Source organism: Rattus norvegicus, chromosome 1 (assembly GCF_036323735.1).
Source record: "Rattus norvegicus strain BN/NHsdMcwi chromosome 1, GRCr8, whole genome shotgun sequence".
NCBI lineage: Eukaryota > Metazoa > Chordata > Mammalia > Rodentia > Muridae > Rattus > Rattus norvegicus.
In genome coordinates this window covers 143,961,769-143,981,556 of record NC_086019.1, presented here as the reverse complement: position 1 = coordinate 143,981,556, position 19,788 = coordinate 143,961,769, and the positions used below count along the sequence as shown (strand labels likewise).

Genomic DNA, 19,788 nt, shown 5'->3' with positions numbered 1-19,788 from the left:
TTTTCCCGTCTTTCCCGCTGTCTGGACTGAGAACTGGGACTTGCTGTTATAAGCTCAAGTCAGCTGTAGTTGCATAAAAACATCTGTTCTCTTTGGTACTCAGATTTCATGTATTTGAGACAGTTCATTACATAGCTGATAGAAGCCAGTGAAATCACCCTGCATGTGTTTGAGAATAGCCCAACAACAGACTCTGAGCACACAGAACCTGCCTGGTAGAAGCAGAAATGTGTACGTGTCAGCCATAGCCATGGCATCAGTTGACAGGAAAGGAAATCATAAGCTAATTTGATTGTCTATATAGATAGAAGTAAATTTTTGTGGATATACTTAATGCCTCTGAGCTGTGCATGCAAAAATGGTCAAAGCAATAAATGCTACTACAATTTTAAAAATTGATGAGTACAAAGACTCGCAATTTAAAACGAATCTATGGCACTGTGCATTGATTAATTTTATTTTGTTTTATTTTATGGCAAGCATTTCATTATGTAACCCCAACTAACCTAAAATTAACTATGTAGACTAGTCTGTCCTTGAACTCACTGATACCATTCAGTACCTGCCTCCCAATTGCTGAGATGAAAGGTTTGTGCCACCACACCCAGCTTAATAAGTGGATTTTGTAACATATGGATTTACTTCCTAAAGGATTTTGGTATGGATTATAGAAACACATACAGTATAAAAATGCCTGTAACATGAACAGATCTGAAGCATTTGTGAGAGAGATGAGGCTAAGGGAGAATAAAGAGGCAGAAGGATTGTGAGGCCAAGGTGTTGACTCAGCAAAGGAGGCCCAGGTGGGGACTCAGTTGAGGACCCCAGCAAGCTGCTATTTGGGGAGCCTTGAAACAGCCAGAAGGATGGGCTGTGTAGGTCTTGATGGAGACCCCTGAGCTGGGCAGTGTCCTGAGAGAGGACTGAGAAAGTTGCCTGCGGTTTGTCAGAGCAACTCTCACCACAGCCTCACAGCAGGTGACCACAGCCAGCCCAGGAACAGCCAGTCTTCCCAGGGCCAAAACAGTGTGATTGAGAATGAGGTCTTTGCATGACCTAGCCTGACACAAACACACATTTTAGAAGATCTATGGGAGAACTAAATTAACTCCGGGCGTTCCTAAATAGTATTTCACAGAATCTCTCATGAGTTTGCATCAGGGAACTGAGTCCCGATAGCTCGGACATGCTGTTTTGGCCAGTTAAATAGTAACTTCTGTAATTAAAAGCCTACTGACCTGAGAAGAGAGTTGACCTCTTTAGAACAACAGAGAGCCTGCTGTGACTTGACAGGACCAAGAAGACCAGCCCAGCCAGAGATGCAGGGCTTTCCTACAGACAGGGCCAAGATTTTTAAGAACCAATTTGAGGGCTAGGATTGTAGCTCAGTTAATAAAGTATTTGGCTAGCATGCACAAAGCCGAGGTTCTAGCCCCAGCCCTGCATGAACTATGGCTGATGGTGCACATCTGCAGCAATCAGGAGGTGATTGCAGGAGGATCTGAAGTTTATGGTCCTCCTCTGCTACATAGCAAGTCTGAGGCCAGTCTGGGATAATTAATACCCTGTCTAAAAAATGGGGGAGGACTGAAGATAAGACTGACCATAGGGGTAAGAGAGCTTGCTATGTAAACATAAGGGCCTGAGTTCAGGTCCCTGGTATCCATGTGAAAACTGAGTATAGTTATACACTCCTGTTACTCTAGCGATATGGAGGGAGTAGAAACAAGGGAATTGCTGGGGCTTGTTGACCACCAGCCAAGTTCCAGATTCAGTGAGAAACAAGGAAAAAAGGCAGAGAATGATTTAAGGCAGGACAACTGGTATCTTCCTCTTGCCTCTTCACATGCACCCACACACATACATTTAATTAATTGATTGATTAACTAATTGGTTGAATGAAAGCATGCCTTGGTTGACACCTCAAACAAATCAACACTCGGGGCTCTGATACCCTATATCAGAGAACTGGGGCTACAGTCTGGGGAGCTCTGGAGCTAGCATCTGCTAGGTTACGGGGTTGCCTTCCTGCTCTGAACAGTAGCATTCCGTTTGTTCGTACAGACGATTATTGACTCCTAATTTTAAGGACAGATCCAGCAATAAACAGAACAGGTCAGTCCCTGCTTGCAGAGTGCCGGTGTTCTTGGTGAAACAGAAAGAGAAAAGGAGGCAAAGCCAAGGAAGACGCGGATGAGCCGTGGGGATAGATGCTGAGGAAAGCCATCTGATAGGGTAAGGCTGACAGAATCCAGCCTGAGGAAAGGAACCCAGGCAGAGAGAACAGCAAGTGCAAAGACCCTGATGAGCATAGGGAAGCTGTGTAGTTGGAGCATACTGAGACTTGGTTCTAGAAGAATTTGAACCATGAAGATCATTGCTTGCCGTACATCAGATCTAGCAGGGACTGGAGCCATGGTAGCAACATCCGGGAAGTGACCATTTGTATTTCTCTCAACTACAGAGTTGTTTTGATGTCACTAAGGACCAGGTTCACATTGGTCCCATCTCGGTCCTCCTCAACCCACCTGGCCATGGCTCTCGTCCCAGCATTCATTCCGTCCTGCTGGCACGAGAGCTCACCTGCCCTTGCAGTGAGCTGCCCTACTACCCTGGTTTTCTTGTGCTTGGACTTTTGCACTCCTGCCATCTGAAAGATAGGATCTACATGCGTGTTTCTACAGCATTTCCTCCACTCGTCCACATGACCCCATCCACTACCAGGCTCTCCCCAGCCTTCGGTTAACTGCACTCTGGCCCTTTTCCATGGAGAAGAGGCTGTTACAGAGCAGACACACTCTGTTACAGAGCGGCCGACACCTGCTCCCCACCCCACCCCCTGCCTCTTCTCCTATCAGGGGTGAAGGTGCCATGCTGTCAAGGTGGATTACTTCCATTTCCTCTGTGCTGGCTTTTCTGAGGCCTTTCCCCATTACTTAGCATCCATCCCCTCTGGTTCCTAGAATTCTCATCCACAAGTATATATATACTTTATGTGTAAGGGTGTTTTGCCTGCATGTATATGTGTACCATGTGTGTGCCGAGTGTTGTAGGCCAAAAGAGAGTGTCATATCCTCTGGAACTGGAGTCACAGATGGTTCTGAGCCACCTTAGATGCTGGTGAACCTGGGTGTTCTGGGCAACCAGTTCTCTTAGCTCCTGAGGCCTCTCTAGCTAGCCACAGTTTTGAAGTAACCCAGCTTCTGCTTCCACTGTTTCAATTTAAGCATCCTCTAGACTATGAGTAGCCTCCTCCAGAGCTCCCTCTGTGAGGGACATCCCAGCTGCATGTCAGACTGTGCAGCCAAGCTGAGGACCTAGACAGAAGTTATGTTCTTACCCATCTCCATGCCCCTCCCCTAGTCTGCTGTGGGCTTTAATGAGTGGCTTCCCCAGGCCAGGAGCCAGGATTCCTGAGTCCTGCCACAGATATCTCTGGCATCCATCCCCACTTCCCATGGTCCCACGCCGCTGTACTCTCCAGTTTGGTAACTCAGCAAGTTCAGTTGCCTCTTGGCCTCCAGACCCTGCTCCTTGCCCCTCAGATCTGACCACCATCCTGCCCTAAGGACCACCATCCCTTAGCTTTCCCTTGCTGCCCTTGTTCTCAGCCCTCTATCCAGCCTCAGGTATTCTGTGCCTGCCCCACCTCCAGCACTCCCCACCCTCCTAACCCTGACCATCAGTGGTTATCAGTCGTCACAGTTCCTAGATAGACCATGTGCTTCCTGCCTCCCTTTTGCCCCTGCTTTGACCTCCACCTGAGATGGTTTTCCTGCCTAGCTCACCTGAATTCTTTAGCTCCCAATGGCCTCCAGAAAGCCTCCTCCCTCTGCTGGTCACTGCCTCCGTTCTAGACTGGACGCCATCCAGCTCTGCTATTGCAGGAGTGAGCTGGTTAGTTCACAAGTTGCACTTGTTAGGACTGCCTCCTGCCTTGTCAGAGTCTCCTGCAGGCCCTGATGCCAATAGTTGCGCCTGGTCACTCTCCTCAAGGTGTGTGTGTTGAGTGGCTCATTCCTTCTCCCTTCTCTGGCTCATGTGGTGTTCTTCAGCCAGTCCTCTCTCTCGTCAGCCAGTCCTCTCTCGTCAGCCAGTCCTCTCTCGTCAGCCACACTGCTCTGTCCTGGATTGGCCCCGGGGCACTGTAAGAGCCTTCTGACCTGACCTGCTGTCCCTCTCTCTGCTCCCGTAAGCCATCTCTCACGCTGTAACCACAGTCTTCCCAACAACATCTTCCCTTCTGTTTCCTCCACGTCTGCCTCTCCCTCTTCACCTCTCAACACCTGCACTGCCTCAGCCACACCAGGTATCTTGAGGTACTATGAGCACCATGTCATGCGAAGCCTTCCTCAACATGACTCTTCTTGTCTTTGGCATCTCTTGCTTTTGTGCTTAGAGTTACTTGTCCCTCTTGGTCGTACCACCCTAGCCGCTCCTAGCACAGCATGCTTCCTACTCACTGTGTTACAGTTGCATGCTGGATTGTTCCATTGCTCCTTCTTTGGGCCCTCCTAAGAACGTGCTTCCTTCATAAGAGTACTAAGAAGCCTTGTCCTTAAGAGGGCCCACTCCCAAGCTGCCAGAGTTAAGAACTGCAGGGACCCACAGTACACATGTATGTGTGATAGCCACATACCTGCCTTCCCGTACAGAACAGGACTGGGTGTTGGAAGGAAATATAGACTAAGGATTGTATGTTAATACAAAGCCCCAAGAATCCTGGGATGTCTACATTTCAGTCCAATCTATTATAAGGTATGCTTTGTCTAGACGCAAGGGTTTTTTCCTTTGATTTATAACTTTGCAGGATTAAAGCAGGAGCTGGGGTCAGGGCTCAGTGGATCAGAGCTTTTGCTGTGAAAGTTCGAGAAGCTGAGTTTAAATTCCCAGCACCTCTGTGAAAAGCTGGGCATGGCCGCTACACATGTGGCTATAGCCCTATTGCTGTAGGAAGTAGAAGCAGGAGAATTACTGGGCTGGCTGCTTCCAGCCTAGTTCCAGGTCCAGTGAGACCCTGTGTCAAGGGAATAACGTAGAGAGGAACAGAACAGGGCCCCTGACAGCCTCCCCAGTCCCTGTATATGTCACCCCTCCTCTAACACACATAGACTAAAGCAGATGCAATGCTAACTCCCCTTGCAGTTTGCATCCTTGCTCCCGATGTGCAGACATCGAGGACAGACCCGCCATGGATATAGCCGTACTTGCTCACCAGTGTACCCTTGGGCCTGCCTTGGGCCTGGCGCACAGTGACCGGCCAGTCAGTGGCTTTAATAAATGAACGGCAATGGTTTCCTTATTTTCAAGATTATGGAAACTTGCCTGGAGAGATGGGTCAGTGATAAAGAGCACTTATTGCTCTTATAGAGGGACCAGTGAGTGACCTACAACCACTTGTGACTCCAGCTCCAGGGGTCCAACACCCTTCCTTAGTTAGGGTTGTTATTGCTGTGATGGACCACCATGACCAGGAACAGCTTGGGGAGACAGGGGTCTTTCTTTGCTCACAGTACATGTAACAGTTCATCATCAAAAGCAGTAAGGATGGAAACTCACACAGGCCGGGAACCTGGAGGCAGGAGCTGGTGCAGAGGCCATGGAGCAGTGCTGCCTACTGGCTTGCTCCCATAGCTTGCTAAGCCTGCTTTCTTATAGAACCCAGGACCACCAGCCCCACAGTGGCCCCACCATAATAAGCTGGGGTCCCCTCCATCAGTCACTAATTAAGATAATGCCCTACAAGCTTGCCTACAGCCAATCTTATGGAACATTTTATCAGAGGACTTTAGCTTGTGTCAAGTTGTCATAAAACAACTGTCTTTCTGGCCTTCAAGGTCACCTGTAGTCCCATGAACACACACACACACACACATACACAGACACACCACACTACACATAAACAAATAAAAATAAAATAAATATTTAAAAAGCAAAAAATTGGTTTTTTTTAAAGATTTATTTATTTCGTTTTTATATGAATACACCGTAGCTGTCTTCAGACACCAGAAGAGATCATCAGATCCCATTACAGATGGTTGTGAGCCATGATGTTCTTGCTGGGAATTGAACTAAGGACCTCTGAAAGAGCAGTCAGTGCTCTTAACCACTGAGCCTTCTCTCCAGCAGCCCCAAATTCTTATGCTTTTAAACGTTTTTGAAAATTTGATTGAAACAATATATCCTGGAAGATATCTAGTTGCCCAAAAATACTTTTCTTGTATGTAGTTTTGATAGCAAAAATAATTTAGAAAGCTAGCAAAAAGAACTCTAAATATGATGTAAGATTTTACATTTTATAAGTGACTTACAATTTGCAAAGTAATCTGTCTCATTTAACATGCCAGGAAGTGGCATTCCAGAGAAAATAAGTTGACAGACTGCATTGTCATGAGAGGCAGAGCCTACGTGGGACTTCAGTCATCAACAAGGAAGAAGCATCATATGCATCCCATTTTCCCACAGCCAAGCACATTGCAAAAGTAATCCTCTTTCTCTTCTTTCAGTGCCTTCCCACATAATGGCCAAAACACAGGCCTCTCGCCATTTCTGGGGACCCTGAACACTGGAGGGTCATTACCAGATCTAACCAACCTTCACTACTCAGCACCCCTGCCAGCCTCCCTGGACACCAGTGACCACCTCTTTGGTAGCATGAGCGTGGGGAACAGTGTGGGCAACCTTCCAGCTGCTATGACTCACCTGGGGATAAGAAACTCCTCTGGTAAGTAAAGGGCTGTGTCCCCTGCTGTGTCCGTCTGGTGCACCATTGAATGAGAGCCACTACATCTTAAGGACATATTGTCCCATTCTTGTACTGGCTGGCTTCTGCCCCCCGGCCCATTTCTACTTGTTTGATGTGCCCTGGAGCAGTTCTGTTGCACCTCCTTCCTCACTGGCTTCACAAGCCTGTGTTTGCAGAGAACTTGGGGAGTCGAGAAATAGTTGCCATCCCAGGGCAACAGAGCAACATTAGCAGTTCTTATCAGCATATGGTGATTTCTTATCATTTAATCATTCCCTTTGCTTCCCCCCAGTTCCCCACTAGATTTCAAAAGGACAATATCTTAAATTTTAGGAAATTTACAGTGAACATGATGAAATATTTATACTTTATATATGGATTAAGTAGAAATCTACATAGTTCAAAAATATTCAGATGTTGGGAATGCTTAAGGATGTGGTACTGTATGTAGTCAGGTTACTTGTATATGATGTCATGTAACTGTTCACACTTGATTGTCCCCAGCCCAGACCCTGTGTGGAAAGGTGACTCGATCCTGAACCAAAAGCAGCACCCAGAGCAGGTGGTCCCCTTCCCGCCCCCCTCCATCCACCCCAGTTCATGGCGTCTGCTAGAGACTGTGCTGAGAAAAGTTCCGTTCAGAAGGGCTCCTCAGTGTTCAGATGAGGGGGAGGAAGTGGTTGCTGGTTTGCACTGTGGGTTCAGTGAGACTCACCAAGCAGAGTAGTGCCTGCCCACCTGGGATGGCCCCATAGGGTTCCCTGCCCCGTGGGTTCCTGGCTGCAGTGGTGCTGCGGGCTCCTGCTGAGCAGCATGGCCCCAGCTCTGCACAGCTGGTTGCAGACCACTCTTATTTTTATTTTAGGAGGGCTGTTATTGAATTTATTAATAATAAACTATCTTGTATCTCCTAAGGTGAGTTTTGATACTTTAGAAATCAAGTCATCTATGTGCAGACTCACTCTGTCAAGAGTGAGTTCTGAAGCCACATGGTACTGTCTTTGATACAAGGTATTTCAGAGTGTTCCAGGGCCAGCATTGCACTTTAAGAAGACATCCATCTTGTAACTCTGCATTTCTTTGATTTATTTCACAACAGAAACTCGAACCCATTAAGAGTTCTGGACCCAGAATTCCCCTTAGATAACTTCTCAGTGAATACTGATGCCCAGTGTCACTGAGACCAAGCCCTGTCACCATGGCTCCCTTGGATCTTAAAGAAGCGAGCGGGCATCTGTGGGCTCTGTTCCCAGCTGAGAGCCTCGTGTTCGGTTGTTGACTGCCACCCTCTTCCACACACATTATTTCATGCAGAGCACCATCTAACCTCACAGCGTCTCTACCTTAGAAGCGTATGGTACAGAGGCTGAGAGGTGGCTCATTGGTTAGAACACTTGCTCCTCCTTGCAGAAACCCCAGTTCCAGTCCCAGCACCTACATGATGGCTCATTATCACTGTAACCCAGTTCCAGGCTTCCACGAGCAGCAGGCGTGTGCATGGCACATAGACATGCATGTGAGCAAGCACTCATACACATAAGATATGTATGTATCGTATAAAATGTAAAAAGCTGAGGCGGGTCCAGCACAGATCTCAGGCCAGCCTACGTTTCTTTTTGTCCCCCTTTTTTTTCTCTTTTTCAAGCCTGGTTTCCATGCTTTTGAAATATATTTAGGGGGTTGGGGATTTAGCTCAGTGGTAGAGCACTTGCCTAGGAAGCGCAAGGCCCTGGGTTCGGTCCCCAGCTCTGAAAAAAAGAAGAACCAAAAAAAAAAATATATATATATATATATTTAGGCTTTCTTTCTGAATGAGGCTTCTTTTTTTAATTGAATTCAGATCTCTAGCTCTTCTTACTGTTTGGGCTTCCGGAGTCTCACCCACCTTTCCACGGACTGCCGGACTGCCGGACTGCCTGTCACTGTTGTTTTGTTCATGAGCTTGAGCTCAGGGCCTCAGAGACTAACCAGGTGCTCTGCCACTGAGCCGTCTACCCTGACCCCACACACATTTCTTCAAATCAACACAAACACACACTTCTGCTTCCAAACTTCTAGCACAGGAGCAGTGGGCAGAGCTAACCATGGGCGTGGATGTATACTGTGGGCATATCCGGCAGCTTTCTTGTTCAACAAGTGGTGCTGTTCACGGAAGGCTTGAGCCAAGGGCCAAGGATGCAGTAAGCCACAGGGCAGGGTCTCTAGCTTCCTGGAACTCCTCTTTTAGTTTCTACTATGGAGACACCATCCCCAGATGGTCTTACTCATGCTAAGATTCTCTCCCCTTCACCTCAGAGAAACAAGGGACTGACAGGAATGCCCTTTTCCTGAGTTGGAAAACACTGTTAACAGACAGTTTATAAGGAACCAAAATCAAAGAGTGGGCTTTAAGGCTGAGAGGTGTAGGGAAGTATATTCTCCAGTGTTCATAAAGGATCCAGGCCATGTGCGGGCAGATGTTCATAGAGGCTGTGAGCAGGCTGTGGTCTTGTCTGAGGCTTCATTTCCTGAGCTGGGCCTGAGGTCACCGCTTACCCTCCTGCTTGAGCTTCCCTGGAGTGGTTCTCTCAATCTTCTTCCTCTCTGGGCACAGCGATTCTCTTCTCACTCGAGCTGGGTGCTTGGCAGCAGCTCTCTAAGTATGGTTCCTTTCCTCGTCGTTGGCACACCGAGACATTTCCAGTAGGAGAGCTGCCCAGAAGCTCCTTCACACACAGTCATCACATGGCTAGGGGATTGCTTTACACTCTAGAAAACAAAGACTTTGATCCAAAGTTATAACAAGAACCTTGTGAATTTATCTTTCAGGTCTCCAGAGTTCTCGAAGTAACCCTTCCATCCAAGCCACGCTCAATAAGATTGCGCTGTCCTCATCCCTCAATAGCCACCCACAGCCGTCCGTGGCCAATGCCTCTGCTCTCCACCCCTCGCTCCGTCTCTTCTCCCTTAGCAACCCATCTCTTTCTACCACAAACCTGAGTGGCCCCTCTCGGCGCAGGCAGCCTCCAGTCAGCCCTCTCACGCTCTCTCCTGGCCCTGAAGCACATCAAGGTTTCAACAGACAGCTATCTGCAACCAGCCCACTGAACCCGTACCCTGCCTCCCAGGTGAGAAAGACTCCTGTAGCACCAGCATTCAACACGTCTCTGGGATCGGGTCTGGTGTCATTAGTTACACTGCGCATCCCTGAGACGCACACTCCCTTGCAAGTGCACTCTTGCCTTTTTCCCAGAGTAAGAGATGGGGCGTGCATGCATCCGAATACATTAATGGTTTTACAATAGCAGGTTTGTGATGTTTATTGCCTGAAGTAAATATTTTTTTTAAAGATTTATTTATTTATTTTATGTACAGCATTCTGCCTGCATATGTGGCTGCAGGCCAGAAGAGGGCACCAGATCTCTTTACAGATGGTTGTGAGCCACCATGTGGTTCCTGGGAATTGAACTCAGGACTTCTGGAAGAGCAGTCAGTGCTCTTAACCGCTGAGCCATCTCTCCAACCCTGAAGTAAATATTAAACAGTTTGTAGTCATTAACTCATAAAGTTGGGGCTGGTATGGAGAATGCAAGGCAGTTCAGGTTAAAATTGCAAACTGTATTTAAAAAAAAAAAAATCAGTCATTGACTGAATAACTACAGCAAATCACGGAGAAAGCCCCCAAAACACGTGGTGTCCTGACACCTCCATAGTGAGTTAACCTCTTCCCTCCTTCCACTGAATGCGTGAGAACCAATACTCTCATGCTCTAATACTAGCTATAGTGGGAGTGACGACTCTCTAAAAGGAGTCTGCTTACAAAGAGTCGTACTTGGAAGCCTCTGCCCATTATGGAAGTGGAGGAATGTGACATTGGGCCAGCTGCCCTTGTTTTTATTCTAAACTCTTAGGGTGAGTCTTCTTACCATAATCACTGGTAAATACATTTTGACCCATTTGCCACACCCTCAATACATTACGACATCATTAACTTCTCACTCTTCATGTAAATGAGTAATGGTTTACCAGGAGGAGTTGTAGAACACAAGGGAAGAAGCTTAGATGATTGGTTATTAGTCACTCTACTAGTTACTGGCCGTGGGACTTGAGCAATTTCTTCTGGAGAAGATGAGAGCACATTTAATAATTTAAAATATTTTTGGGGGCTGCAGAGATGGCTCAGTGGTTTAGAGCACTGACTGCTCTTCCAGAGGTCCTGAGTTCAATTCCCAGCAACCACATGGAGGCTCACAGCCATCTGTAATGGGATCTGATGCCCTCTTCTGGTGTCTGAAGAGAGTGATGGTGTACTCACATACATAAAATAAATAAACCTTTAAAATATTTTTTATTTTAAAAAAATTAGTGGATTTTAGTTTTTCTTTGTAAGATTCTTTTCTGAGCTACGAAAGTATTGTTTTCTAGATGCATTTTAAAGGTAGAGAACATTGGCTCTCTAATATTATTATTTGTTTAATGTTTAGGTTTAGGAACTGTCTTACTCATGAACATGGTTTCAAACAAATGGTTTTGAAGGGCATGTTTTGAAGTGATAATTGACTCCCCTAACCCATTAACCACATTTTTCACTGCCTGGTGTTGGCTGTCTCCAACCATCTAGCTAATCTCTTTGGTATAAACATGTTATTTCTTGCTTATTTTGTTCTGAATTTATGCTGTTCCACGTTAGCTAATGACATCCTGCCCTTGAGATTGGGCTTCGGTTTTCTGTCACTGTCTGCAGACACCAGAGGAGGGCGTCGGGTCCCATCACAGATGGCTGTGAGCCACCATGTGGCTGCTGGGCATTGAACTCAGGACCCTGGAAGAGCAGCCAGTGCTGAGCTATCCAGCCCTTACTTTTATTTTGTTTTGTTTTGTTTTTTTTTAAGACAGGGTTTCTCTCTGTAGCTCTGGCTATCCTGGAACTCATTCAGTAGACCAGGCTGGCCTCGAACCCAATGACCTGCCTGCTTCTGATGCTGGGATAAACATTTTTTTAAAAAACCTAAATGTCACAGCATAAACTCACAGCATAAACTTATCTCCCCGCCTCTTCCTTCTCAGTTGTGTCTGTGCCTGTTAGGGCTCTGACGGCCATGCGGGGTACTCTGCCTACCTGGAGATGAAGCTGTCTGGCAGTCCTTAGGCTCCACAGATTTAAAAATGAGGCAACTCTGAGAGCAGGAGCTTGCTGAGGTCTGCCTCATGACAGAACTGTCTCTCCCACTTCCGTGGAGGCTTCTGTCAGAGATTCAAGTGCTTTGTTTAGAGAGGGCTGGGCTGGGGCGGAGTCTCTGAGCAATGCTGTAGATGTTTGCTGCTCGGGCATGTGTCTGGATACCAGTTTCTGAGAGCCAAGCTGGAGGTAGGTTGCTCCCCTTGAAGCGTGCAGAGACCTTGCCTCTACTCTCCTAGCCAGCATCAAGAAGGGCAGCTTGTCGCCCTCACAGAAACTCTGGCCAGACCCCCGGTTAATTTCAACCCTTGCTCATCCTGGTCCTGTCCCCACACCTGGAGCGAGGGAGGGACTCAGTCAGGTGACTCTGTTACCCCTGGCTCTCCTTGCTGATGACTGACCACCTAGCCTCCTTCATTTCTGTCATTTTACAAACGTGTTGTCATCTTCTTTTCTCCCATGGTCTTCCCCTATCAGTGCTGTCCGTGATTTTGGTTTTGTTTGGTAGTGTTTACTGTTGTTAGTATCTCATTAGTGTCTTGTTTTAGTAGAGTTTAGGATGGTTGTGTAGCTCTCTTTTCCAGTCTTCTGTATCTCTTACCAGCAGCTATAGCTTCAGAAACAAAACATTATTTGCACTGAGAAAACCGAGGAAATTGGCTGTATTCTTGTTTGATTCAACAGTAGAAGTGTTGCTGATAGGAAATGCTTTCCAGGACATGAAGTGGAGATGAGCTGTGAAGGGCTTCTCTCAGCATCACAGGAGAACCCAGCTTTTCCTCTCACTAGACCTTCCTAACCCTGAACCTTATTACTCAGAAGCTAACAGGTCATGTGGTTTGTTTCACAGATGGTGACCTCAGAGCAGAGTCCACTTTCCTTCCTGCCCACAGACGCTCAAGCCCAAGTGTCCCCACCACCCCCTTACCCCACACCCCAGGAGCTGCCTCAACCACTCCTACAGCAGCCCCATGCCCATGAGCCCCCAGCTCAGCAGCCCCAGGCAGCCCCCTCCCTGTCACAGTCAGACTTCCAGCTCCTCACTGCCCAGGTGAGTCGCTGTGAGACATGGCGGGGGTGGGGGTGGTGGTGGTGATGGTGGTGGTGGTGATGGTGGTGGTGGTGGTGATGGTGGTGGTGGTGGTGGTGGTGGTGATGGTGGTGATGGTGGTGGTGGTGGTGGTGGTGGTGGTGGTGGTGGAGGTGGTGGTGGTGGTGGTGGTGGTGGTGATGGTGATGGTGGTGGTGGTGGTGGTGATGGTGGTGGTGGTGATGGTGGTGGTGGTGATGGTGATGGTGATGGTGGTGGTGATGGTGGTGGTGGTGATGGTGGTGGTGGTGATGGTGGTGGTGGTGATGGTGGTGGTGGTGATGGTGGTGGTGGTGATGGTGATGGTGATGGTGGTGATGGTGGTGGTGATGGTGGTGATGGTGGTGGTGATGGTGGTGGTGGTGGTGGTGGTGATGGTGGTGGTCATGGTGGTGGTCATGGTGGTGGTCATGGTGGTGGTCATGGTGGTGATGGTGGTGGTGGTGATGGTGGTGGTGATGGTGGTGATGGTGGTGGTGATGGTGGTGGTGGTGATGGTGGTGGTGGTGTGTGTTTCAGTCTGAACTCCAGCTCTAAATAGTTTCTTCCTTATTTCCCAAAGGGCTCGTCTCTGACCAACTTCTTCCGCGATGTGGGCTTTGACCAGCAGCCCATGAGGCCCAGCCCCGCCTTTCCTCAGCAGGTAAGCGGTCGCTGTGTCCCATTTCCATGACATGTGGAAGGTGCCATCAAGGCTGTTCAATGTGTCGTCCGCCCTCAACCATGCAGGCATCCTTCTCTGCTTGGGTTGTGTTCCACAGCCAGGAGAGCTTTGTGTCTTCCCTTGCTCAGTACTGCTGGGGCTGCCTTAGGCTGATGCCTCGTGCAGGGTCAGTCTCAGCAGAGGGGCTGTTTGAACATGAGTGGTGGATTTTCATAGCACTCTCGTCATAGAATTAGAAAGATAGTTTAGTCAATAAAGCATGAAGACTTACGTTCCATCCCCAAAACCTGCATTTAACAAAGAAGTGGACACCAGGTGTAGTAGTGTACACCTCTAGTCCTAGCACTTGGGACCTAAAGACAGACAGGTTTCTGTGAGTTTGTGGCCAGTTTGGATACCAGTTCCAGACCAACCAGGGCTACATAATGAGACCCCTTTCAAAAATGGGGAGGAGTGGGTTGGGGATTTAGCTCAGTGGTACAGCGCTTGCCTAGCAAGCGCAAGGCCCTGGGTTCGGTCCCCAGCTCCAAAAAAAAGAATAAAAAAAAAAAAATGGGGAGGAGTAACGGGGGAGATGGCTCAACAGATAAGAGCACTTGCTGCTCTTCCGAAGGACCCAGTTCTGGTTCCCACACCTACATGACAGCTTACAACCTCCTGTAACTCCAGTTCCAGAGGCTCTGCACCCTCTCTTGGCCTCCTCAGACACTGGGCATGCACATAGGGTATATATACATATATGTAGACAAACATAAAAATAAATCTTTAGGGGCTGGAGAGATGGCTCAGCAGTTAAGAGCACTGACTGCTCTTCCAGAGGTCCTGAGTTCAAATCCCAGCAACCACATGGTGGCTCACAACCATCTGTAATGAGATCTGACGCCCTCTTCTGGTGTGTCTGAAGACAGCTACAGTGTACTTATATATAATAAATAAGTAAGTTTTAAAAAAAATAAATAAATCTTTAAAAAGCAAAAAATAAGAGAAATTCCTGTTGTGGCTGTGCACACTCATAACCCTGTCACTGGGACGCCAAGGACAGACCGTCCCTTAGGGCTTTCTGCCCATGTAGCCAGGCCTAGTTGGTAAGTTCCAGGCCAGTGAGAGACCCTGCCTTACATTTAAAAGGTGGATGGCATCTGAGGAATAACACTCAAGGTTGCCTTCTAGCCTCTAGAGCGCACACAGTACAGATGTGCGCGCGCGCGCACACACACACATGCATGTGCACATCCATTCACAGGGGCCAGAGCAGCTAACTAACCAGTCTCCTATGTCAAGGACTCCTAAGGACAGGGAGACAGGGAGACATACTTGGCCCAGGGGCAGAGCTAGAAAGTAGTGTGGCCTGGGCTGGGTAGGAGAGCTGAGCCCAGGACCAGGATGGGGAAGTTCCCTTCAGTTTTTTCAATCAGCCACTTTTCTTTGCTTTTGTGTTTTAACACCTTGAGATTTAGTGTTGGGTAAGGATAAGGCAGGCTCTAGAATGAATTAAAAATTGAAGGAAGAACTGGCCCGTCTCCAGAATGTAACAACAGCAAAATGGATAAGGATGCTCTTGCAAGTGCGCTCTGGCAAGAGCAGGTTGACCTCACCTCTCTGCAGTTTGCTGCTGCTATTGTCATTTGTGGTGCTGGGCATGAGACCCAGGGTCTAACACATAGACAAGCACTCTAGCACTGAGCTACACCCCAGCCCCACCTCACTGTTTCATAAAGACATGGCCCTCTCAAGCTAGGTGACCCTCTCCTCAAAAAGGGTGGAGCTCTTTCTTTTGAGACACTTTTTAAAAATGGTTTTAAAAATTGGTTTCAGCACAGATTCCTCAGTCAGACCTAGTTGTAAGCGACCCTCACAGGCTTTGTCCTAAAGAGACGCTGGTGAGAGGGAAGGGGAGGCTTTCTTTCCCTCACATCCTCAGAAGCCAGAGAGCCCACTGTTTCCTTGACCTCAGAGGACCCTCTGAGGGGCTCACACGGGCCTTGGAGAGACTGAGGAGCAGGGACATTTGGGATCCAGAGTTAGAGCTGTGGTCACTAGTGTCTCTTGGGACCCTGTAGCAGGCAGAGTACAAGCAGAGAAAAGTCACCCATCGTGGTCCTCACAGACCCTTGAATACCAGGGAATGTTCTGCCTGTGTGAGCACACAGCAGAGGGACTGTGGGACATCCTGCACTTGTTCACACACCTTGGCAGCATAGCTGCTTGCCCACGGTGTGGCTTTCGATGCTTCTAGGTGCCTTTGGTACAGCAGAGCCACCGAGAACCACAGGACTCGTTCCACTTGAGACCAAACCCATATTCCAACTGTGGGAGCTTCCCGAACACCATCCTGACAGGTGAGCATGGGCCCCGCCTTGGTTTCATTGTTGGTCTCATCCCCATGCACTTACCTCTGGGCGATAGGTTAAATCCTACAGCATTAGATACGTGAAATCCCTGGCCTCAACCAGACTTTTAAGATGCAAGTATTAAGCTTGGGTGATTAAAAACCATTGGGGGGACGGCTACAAAACGTGAACGATTTATCTGGGCATGGCAGTACACATCTGTCATCCACGCACGTGGGAAGCCTAGATAGGAGGGTCCCTTGAGGTTGAGGCCAATCTAGGCTACATACAGAATGAGGCCCTGTCTAAGACAAAAAGTTGAACCAGGAGCAAGAGCCATGGGCCCGGGAGTGGTCAGTGCATGGATGCTCACTGTCCTATCTGGGCATGTTGGGAGCTGTCAGTCTTTAGAAGCTTCCATCCTCCTGTCTCCAAATTTCCTCTCTGCTTCTTTCAGAAGATACCAACACCAGCCTGTTCAAAGGCCTTAGTGGGGGGCTGTCGGGCATGCCTGAGGTCAGCCTGGACATGGACACTCCGTTCCCGCTGGAAGAGGAGCTACAGATCGAACCCTTGAGCCTGGACGGACTCAACATGTTAAGTGACTCCAGCATGGGCCTGCTGGACCCCTCTGTGGAGGAGACATTTCGAGCTGACCGGCTGTGAGCAAAACACAGTGGAACTGGGGAACTGAAGTGGCCAGGATAAGCTAGACTGGAGCCAGCAACACCCTGACGGTAGTCACAGCATAGAGGAAGCCATGCTGCCCCAGGCTCTCTACTGAGGTCCTAGCTCAGATGCCATGTACTGCTGCAGGCCACCTGCTTTGGAGCTTCTGGTGACCAGGAAGCTCATCATGTCACCCTTAATTCTTTGTATAGGCCACCTGGTCAGTCATTGTGTAAACATAGAAAATGCTGGGTAACGTGTCCGTGCTCCAGACCTCGGATCCCTGTCAGCACTGAAGACAGGACCCGTATAGGAGGCAGTTGGAGGCCATAGGCCCATGGAGTTGGCTCAGTGTCACACAACGGTACCAGAGCACCATGATGCCTTTCTGTCTGACCGCCAAAGCCAGGTACCCTCCAACTGGTGGGTATTCTGGGCCTAGCCATTGCTCTGCCAAATGGCTTAATTAAAATGAAGAAGCTTAGCCACCGTCCCAGGGCATGCTTAAGTTGGGCAAACTGAGTGTAGTTTGTGATCTCTTCTCTGCTGCTTTCCTGTATGTGCCTTCTCCTCACACACAGAAGGAGAGGGAGACTCGTGCCCTTGGAGATAGGATGAGCCTAAAGAAGACAGTGCTCCTAGGAGACTGGAGGAGAAAAAGGAGGCTGTGTGTGTCACCTGCACACAATGCCCTCCATCTTAGACCTGCCACCTTCCAGCCCACTAGAAGGAGCTGCGGGGACTCCTGTTAGCACTTAGTAGCTGCACCGACCTTTTCCTCCCCAGCTTCCCCTGCAGACCTCAAGCTTAATGCGATTCCCACTAGACTGTAAGCTCCCACAGGGCAGGAACTGTGCCTTGTTCTGTACTGATCCCTAGTGCCACTAAGTGCCTGGTAGGAATGCGTGGCATGGATGGCTATGCCTCGTGGTGTGGCGGTCTGACCTGTAGCTGTCTCCATTCCCTGCCTTAGCTCAGAGCTTTAACCTTTTCATACTGGTGCCTTGGATTCAGACTCACTTGAGTATGTGCCTTAACACTAGGTGACCAGTCCTATCCCTAGGCTCAGCACCCCCTCCTTGGGCGTATGTCTCTCAGCAGCTAGGTGGGAATCATCTAATGAGTGCACCCAGAGTGGCTGATCACCAAACCCTGTGAGTGTGGGACACCTGGCATCCAGACTAGCCCCACAGCAAATTCTTCCCACTCAGACCCATGGCTTTTTCTAAATTGCTTAAAATAGAGGTGCAAACGTTGAGGTTAAGAAATGTGGCCTAGTTCATGGGACTCTTGTTATTCATTAACACCTTGTCGCACAGTCATTTGAGCAGATTCTCCACCGCCTGCCTCCTAACCCCAAATGGGGAAAGCGGTGAGGTCCACAGCACAAGGGGAGGAGCTAGGGTGGGGAAGAGGAGGAGCCTGGAAGAGAATCCCTGCTTGGACACCTGCTGCCCTTCCTGAGGACGTGGGGTGTAGCTGAGGCTTTCCCACCCAGGAGAGCAAGGGTGGAGTAGAAGGAAGCTGATACATCTGTGCCTAAGGCAGGCAGAGCCTGTGGACCGGAAGCTGGCTCCTCCAGCTTCCCACACGGTGACCACGCGGTCTCTTCTTAGGCCTTCCCCGAGGACCCAAGAATTCCCTGGTCCCATTTACCTCAGTCTCTGCTGTTTAATTGAGAAACCAAATTAGAATCCTGTTCACCTGATTCCACCCTGAAGATGCCACCGACCTCCGCTCTAAAGCCCTATTCCCAGTGAAACTCATGTGCTTGATGATGGAGATCCTGGAGCGGGTCGACTTCAATTAAAGTGAAAGCTTTTCACCCCTCGTGCTGCCCAGCACCCAGCATTCCCACGGAAGCCAGCTCCCGTGAAGAGGCCCCTGAAATTGGATCTCCACCTTGAGGCAGAGATGGGTGCTGATGTAAAAGTTGAGAGGGTTCCCAGCACTATCTGCTCTCTGCAATCAAGCCATATCCATGGTCATCATGTGGGTGACACCCATACAGCACATGGGAGGGGCCAGGTATGACAGAGTCAGGAGGAAGAGAACCCTGAAGGAGAATCTCTGCTCCAACAGATGCTGTCCTTCCATGGGGGTGTAACAGGAGAGCTCACAACCCCATGCCCTAAATTGCCCTGCCCCTGAGGCATTCTCCAGCCGATGGGCAAGCACTGGCTATAGGGGAAGTTAGAGGAAATGTAGCACTGGATTAAATCTGCCTTTAGGCCCACCAACCTGATCTTCTCATATGAGTAGCTTTAAGCCACAGGAGAGCCCACCCGTCCTGATGGTGTTGAGCACACTGGGAGAGTGTTGCCCTACCCCAGCCCTGTAAGCCTGCACTCCATGCTGCCTTTGTGACAAACCTGTCTTAGGCCTCAGCGTTGCAGTGGCTACAGGCTTCCCCAGAGCTACGTTCAGTGTCTTCTCTGTCACAGCAGCTGTGCTCCTTCCCTGGCAGCGCAGCGGCCAGGGGCTCTGAGGTATGAGTGTGAGGAGGACTGTTCTGATCTGTCAGAGCAGCTCCCCTCTGCCTGCCCCCTTCCCCCCACGTCTACTGTATACTCTGGGCCGAGAGGTCATGCGTGTACTCATGCTCGTGCACATATCTGAAGACGTGTCCTGTTGGGACTCTCCAGGGCTCTTCTGATTCATGCACAGATGGTGCCCATCGTTTCCACTGCTCCAGAATGGGGCCATCCCGCAGCTAGTCAGACTTCCGGCCAGTGCCCTAACTCCCAGCCTTTTGTTAAGCAATATTGAAAGATTGGACTTTGTATAAAGTAGCTTCCAGGTTTTATAATGCATCATTTTACATCTTTCGTAATTAAAAGCAGCACAATATGGTTGTATCTGCTCTTGGCGTTTCTCTTTGGTCTTGGGTGCAGCAGCTGGGCGGGACGCTTCTCCCGCTGCCTTTGCCTACTTGGCCGGCAGTCACTGATTTGGGATGGTTGGCTGAGTCCTGCGCCAGCCCTCACTGAGCTTCCCCATTATAAATGAAAGGCACACAGTCCCTTTGAAACTGGGTAACAAGGACAGGGCACCCTGGAAGGCTCAGTCTTCTGCCTCAGGCCCCACCCCTTAACCCAGTTGTTCTGCCCCAGACTATCCTTGACTCCTCTT

The 19,788-nt window shown here is 49.0% G+C and overlaps 1 protein-coding gene across 3 annotated transcripts in view; it reads left to right on the top strand.

The window, feature by feature from the left end:
* Crtc3 (CREB regulated transcription coactivator 3) overlaps positions 1 to 19,519 on the top strand; it is a 102,287-nt gene extending 82,768 nt beyond the window's left edge. Inside the window, exons 10-15 of one of the 3 annotated variants that reach the window (NM_001427241.1) lie at positions 6,507 to 6,724; positions 9,554 to 9,852; positions 12,754 to 12,954; positions 13,556 to 13,636; positions 15,894 to 15,996; positions 16,445 to 19,519. In NM_001427241.1, the coding sequence (NP_001414170.1) occupies positions 6,507 to 6,724; positions 9,554 to 9,852; positions 12,754 to 12,954; positions 13,556 to 13,636; positions 15,894 to 15,996; positions 16,445 to 16,653 (1,111 nt within the window). In that variant the 3' untranslated portion in view covers positions 16,654 to 19,519. The remainder of the gene's footprint in view (positions 1 to 6,506; positions 6,725 to 9,553; positions 9,853 to 12,753; positions 12,955 to 13,555; positions 13,637 to 15,893; positions 15,997 to 16,444) is intronic. The other 2 variants (XM_006229463.5, XM_039101058.2) reach the window with 2 other exon arrangements.
* The last annotated feature ends 269 nt before the right edge of the window (positions 19,520 to 19,788 follow it).